The sequence below is a fragment of the Rhinolophus sinicus genome, linkage group LG06 (assembly GCF_036562045.2).
Source record: "Rhinolophus sinicus isolate RSC01 linkage group LG06, ASM3656204v1, whole genome shotgun sequence".
In the NCBI taxonomy this organism is placed as follows: Eukaryota; Metazoa; Chordata; class Mammalia; order Chiroptera; family Rhinolophidae; genus Rhinolophus; species Rhinolophus sinicus.
In genome coordinates, this window is record NC_133756.1 from 21,632,635 (window position 1) to 21,638,634 (window position 6,000).

Below are 6,000 nucleotides of genomic sequence, written 5' to 3' on the forward strand. Positions count from 1 at the left end.
CAAGAAAAGGAGCACATAACAGCACAAAAAAAGATAAAGCTAGAAAGTTAAGAACCAAAAAATGGAAGGCCTTGGACCTTATCTGCCATGGTAAGAAATTTGCTTAGAAGGAACCAAATGAGAGAACACAATCATTTTATACAGTTAATTAGTGCTCAGTACCTGCTCAGTAATCCCGGGGATGTCAAAAAAATGTATAGACATGACTTGTATTCATCTTTTGTTATCGGTATATATTGAGTATTACAATTTTAATAGTTTTTGCCTTTCTTAAAATGTGTATACATTTTTTCTGGCACCCTCTGTATATTTTCATAGAATAGCATTTAGGCTATCATGTAATAAGAGCACTAATAGAGTTACTATAAAGAGTAAACAGATAATACTGTGAAATAATACTATGTGGACTCCTTAGAACAGTACAGTACACAGTAAGCACTCAACAAAATACCAGTTATTATTATTAGGATGAAGATTATTGGTGGTTGTAATAAAAACATAAAATCCCTCTAAACACCTCTCCAGAGGACCAAATGAACTTTCCAGACTACAGTATACATCCAAACCTTCTAAAAACAAGTTTAATTCTGGTCCAGCCATGTAACTGAAGCCCCATCACCACCAAAAAAAAAAACTACTAGAAAGGGACTATAAATCTACTCAGTTTCCTGTGAGTTGGACAGGCTTTATGAATGATTTCATTCTAGGAATCAGTATGTACATGAGACCTATGTCAGAGTGCAAGTCCCATAACAAACCATCTTGTCTGCTAGGTCGCAATTAGAGAATATCCTAGAAACAGACCAGATCACCAGAGGTCACCTTATGTATCTACCAGACCCATTATGATTGGGTCCATACCCAAAGATTCAGTTGGGAATAAACAGGCTTCTGAGGTAAAGGAAATGTGACTATCTAAATAGCCTATAAAATGACAATGATGAAATTATGGTATATCTATCTACACAATGGACTTCAAGGTAAACACAATATATTAAAAAGCACTTAAGAAAATGTTCCTGACATTGTTAAATATAGTATCATACCATTTTTGAAACGTTATAAATGCATAGCGAAAAGGAATAAAGGCTGTAAGAAATGCTCAAAAACCCACAACTTCTCTCTTAGTATTTCCTAAGTATGCTTCACCTATTCTCTACGTTATTTCAAACCCTCACCTTTAGATACACAAATGATTAAAAAATGCCATGCTTTACCCATATCTCTATTCTAACACCTATTACATGTAATGCATTTCTGCTTCAGTATCTGCTCTATGACTCCACCAGGAGTCTAGATGGACTAGAATTCTCTGAAGACAAAAGAGTCCTTACCATTGTTTAGTTCTTCAAAAAGAGATCTCTTTAGTGCTAAATCTTATTTCCAAAAGAAAGTTTAGTTAGGAATGTTCTTCCTATTCTTACTAGCCCATCAGCCCACATAGAAGAAATCAGTCTAAGGAATGGTAACAAAGATACATTTATTCAAGTCATATTAGCATTCAAAAAATTTAATGCATTTGAACTTTGAAAGTGCTCACTTTATTAAATGAGCTTGAATCTCACAAGGTAAGACCTAGCTTGCCTCTACTTTACAATACAAAACTAAGAGGGTACAGTGAAAATCGAGTTTTGAGTTCAGGTATCAGACCAAGAGACTGGATGGTGTCAAGTTCCTAGAATTTATATACATAAGTACATGATTTTACCAGTGTATATATACTACAAATGCAATTGCTGCCTCATATAAAAAAAAGCATTACTATTCCACGGGTTTTAGTTGAAAGGTAAACAAATAAACCCATGTTCTTCCTATGCAATACAAAAGAAAATGTTCTCTCATGTACAATTCTTCTCATGTCTTAGATGTGTGTAAAGCTTCTACTCAGAAGTGAGTCACCCCACTATTTCAAAAGCTAGCAGGTATTAGTATTCTCAAAGCAGTTGTCCTGCTCACTTGGATCTGTTCATCAATATGTAATAGTAAACAACATAATACATGTTTAGAAATAACCTGTACCTTACTTAGCCCGCATCCATTATTTTCTATAGTATAGTGAGAATTTATATAATCCCCTTACTTGTAACAGTCTGACCAACATTTAATAAAAGGGCTTGCTTGCCCTTCAGAAGCTTACATGCCTTTTCAATATATTCTTCTCCTCTCTCCCACATAAATAAGTGGTCTTTTTACAAACAGGTTAAGTGTTTTATATTTAAGTCAATGCACTATCACTAATCCTGTCCATCTAGAATTTCCACTTTACACCAATAAAGATTTGACCAATAGTTCCCAACCTGGAGTCCTTTAATCCTTCCAGAAGAGAGGGAAGTCAACACTTATCAAGCATTTATACAGATCCCTAAAAAAGCAGAAAGATTCCTGGAAATATGCTTAACATTTTTAAAAAGCTGAATACAAATTAGACATATACAGAAGTAAAATTCCACAGGCTATTATTTAACGCAGACTGGCAAACAAATTTCTCAAGGCATTATTTCATAACAATATATTCTTTTAATCAGTTCTGCTTGTGGCGCTTATTCACACATTCAATATAATATGATAGATATGTACTGTAACGAACCATGTACAAGTCTGATCGAAATACAGTGAAAGGAGGGATTATCTGCCTGGAAAGGCTCCACAGAGATAACATCTGAGCAGGTCCGGGAAGGATAATTCAGCTCTCTGGGCCGCAGATGCCTCATGTCTGTTTCTGGTTACAAAAATGTACAGCATTTGACTTTAAGTTGGGTAACTCTTTAAAAATCATCTAGTATTGAGGTCTTTCACCTTTATTTTAAAGTAACAAAACCTTTTCTTTAGAAGTCTAATTGAAACTTCAATATATAAAACAGATTAAAAGTGGACCTACTCTTTTGAAAGAGAAGAAGTTAGTGGAAAACACAGCTATTCAAATCAACCTTCATTTTAAAACAAGAAAACTGAGACACTAGGAGGGACAGTGACTTGGAAAAAGACCACATATAGAAACGCAACAACTTATTCAAAGACTACTTCTTAAGCATTATCTCCTCTTTGAAGTCTTTCCTAACTTTCTCCCTAGGTACAGTTACCCGTGCCTTACTTTATTCCCCAATAAACCTAGCACATACTTCTATTACGACTTCCATAAAACTTTAGTGCCCTAATTTTATCTTTCTTGTGTCTGGGTTCCTCCACTACACTGGAAGCTTCTTGAAGGCAGGGACTGCCTTAATGATCTCTGTATGCCCAGGACCCAGAATAAAATGTTATTTACTATTATATTTGACCAAGTTTCAGAATATATTTATCATAGCTCAGCACCTGGCACACATTAGGACTTAATAAGTGTCTGTCAAATGAACTTGCCAAAAAAAAAGAATACATCTAAAAGCTTGTTAGAATAGTATCTGAGATAGTGTTATTATATATCTGTATAGACAGACAAAAACTGAAACAGTTATTGAACATTTAATCTGGAAGGCAAAAACCAAGCACCTTTTCGCAAGGTTTCAATTTTATTCATTTATATATTACTAATACAACCACGGATCTTTGATGAGAAAAAGAGAAAATCTGGCTCACTCATAAAGATCTCTTTACTGTGCAGCCTGGGAAAATATTAATAGTACAAAGAGTGATGTACTATTAAATTAGGAGGCTTGGAGTGAAAGAAGAAATTAGGCCAGTCTTTAACTTGAGGTTAAATCACTTTTTCTAGACCTCAGCTTCAGTCATCTGTCAAATGGGGATGGTGGAGAGTGGAAAAGTTTTATCTCTAAGGTTCTTTCCTCCTCCAACATTTATAGGGGCTTATAACAAATTAAGACCAAGAATCCTTCAGCTTTCAACTCAATGAGTAAGAACTTTATAAAAATCAGTAAACGTTGCACTGGATTTGGTGACAAAGTTTTCATACCAGCTCTGTTATAATTTATAGCTGTGTAATTCTGAGCAAGACATAAACTCTCTGGATCTCAATTTCGTCAACCTGTAAATGAAGTTTTTGGACAATATGATCTCTCTTTAAAACTACATCATTGTCATAACATTCTATGAAATAAGCTACCTCTGAAGGAAATATTCAGGTGGGGATTGAGCCACCAGTTACTAAGAGATGTTTAGAGGATTCCAGCATAAACCAAAAGTAGAGAATTTCAGAATTAAAAGAAACCTTACAAGACTATGACTTACCCCACTGAGACCCAAGTCCTCGCTAATACATTCTTGGAAGAGGTCACCCAACCATTCTAGTAATGAGAAACCCATGGAAACAAGCCACTTCATCTTAGGCCAACTATAATACTAAGTTATTTTACTTAAGCCACACACCATCCTCTAGTAACTTCCACCCATTACTTTTACACCTCTTTCAACTAAGGGCACCTCAAATATTTCTGGATAGTGATAATATGCCCCTTAAATATCCTCTCCAAAATTAAAATCCCCAACTCCTTCAACCTTTCCTCATAATACCAAGAGTATTTCACCATCCAGCCTGCCTTCCTCAGAGAAACCTCCGCTCTTAATGTCAAAATTACTCGAACCACCCTTCCCATTCTGACATCCTGATTCCTTGTGGAACCCAGTATTTCCCAGTTGTCCAGCTGATACCACATGGAAGCCCCTAATTGCCCTTGCCACCTTCACCCAAGGAAGCATTCGGGGTGAGAAGCGTGCCCCTGCGGCTCCTTCGGGAGACACGGAGACAAGAAGGGACCGCGGCAGCAACAGAGAGGCCCGCACCCGGCTCTCCTCCCCGGTCCAGGCCTCCTCCCTCACCGGTATTGCTTGGGGTCGCTGGGAGACTTGACGATCTCTGGGTCTCCGGCATTACTGAGAGACCCACTCCGTCCCTCCTCCTCAGACTCATCGGCTCCTAGACGGGCAACCCGGCCGCTCTCGCCCAAATCCTGTCCGTTGGGCGGCAGGGCAGGGCAGCTGCAGGTAGACTTCGCCTTGTTCCTTCCTGGCATGGTCACAGTAGGAAAGGGTCTGGCTGTAGCCCAGTCTTCGCACCGACCCCGCGCTTGGGTTCTCCACCGCGCTGCGAGCTCCCGCCCGGCCTTACACAACTTCCTCGCGGTGGCACAGACTGCAGCAATCGTGCCTCGACTCAGCCTTCACCATAAACCCAGAGCGATGAGCATCCCTCTCCCCAGGGCGCACCTCCTCCTCCTCCTCTTCCTCCAGCCGCTCCTCCTCCTCCGCGTTCCAGAGGCGGTGGCGGCCGGCGCTGGTGCTGCCGCAGCCGCTGGGGAGGACAGGCCCGCACCCCTCCCCCAACCCGGTCTCCTGCACGCTAACTTCCCTCTCTCCCCCGCCCTCGCGGCCGCCGATGACGCCACGGGTTCTAGCTAATAAAGAGGCAAGGCAGCAGTCACGTTCGCGTAAGCAACCAATGGGAACAGTGAACAAAAGGAACCCAAGCGACCAGGCCTGATTGTCGGAGCACACAGACAGCCCTACGAAAGCTGGGGTAGGCGGGGCGAGGAAGGAGAGGCGGCGAGAGCCACGCGGTGGGCGACGGGAGAAGTGCCCCCGGGCAGCCGCGCCGCGTTTATGACGTGCGCGGAGGGTTGGTTTGAGGCAGCTACGGGGGACTGCTCCGCGGCTCGGGGGACATACCCCGCCTGAGGAGAAAACCAAGAACCGAGTGGAGAAAATGAATCCCCAAGTTTCTTCCCCCATTCAAGTCACATGTTGTGCATCCTGCCCCTATATCCAGGGTGGAGCCTTCGGCCGTGACTCAGCACATACAAAAGCCGAACGCCGGAAGTATTTTTCTTTGCCGCCGGATGGAAGCTGCTCACGATTGGAGCGAGGCTGAGTTAAACTCCAGAAATAGGCGTTGCGCTGCTCTGCCTTGTCGCCGAGGGCACTTTGGTGGTAGTCTCCTTCGAGGCCCAAGACAGTGCTTAAGAGACCAGTGTACATGTGCTTACTCGTCTATGCGAGAATATTTTTTAGCTCCGTCGACAAACTAGAGTGCACAGTTCCAGTTCAGCCAGC

At 41.5% G+C, this 6,000-nt stretch overlaps 1 protein-coding gene across 2 annotated transcripts in view; it reads right to left on the reverse strand.

Moving 5' to 3' along the window:
- The window catches only part of NRDC (nardilysin convertase), a 64,013-nt gene extending 58,529 nt beyond the window's left edge, over positions 1-5,484 (reverse strand). The window contains exon 1 of one of the 2 annotated variants that reach the window (XM_019742779.2): positions 4,771-5,484. In XM_019742779.2, the coding sequence (XP_019598338.2) occupies positions 4,771-4,964 (194 nt within the window). In that variant the 5' untranslated portion in view covers positions 4,965-5,484. The remainder of the gene's footprint in view (positions 1-4,770) is intronic. The other variant, XM_019742780.2, reaches the window with a different exon arrangement.
- Between the last annotated feature and the right edge of the window lie 516 nt (positions 5,485-6,000).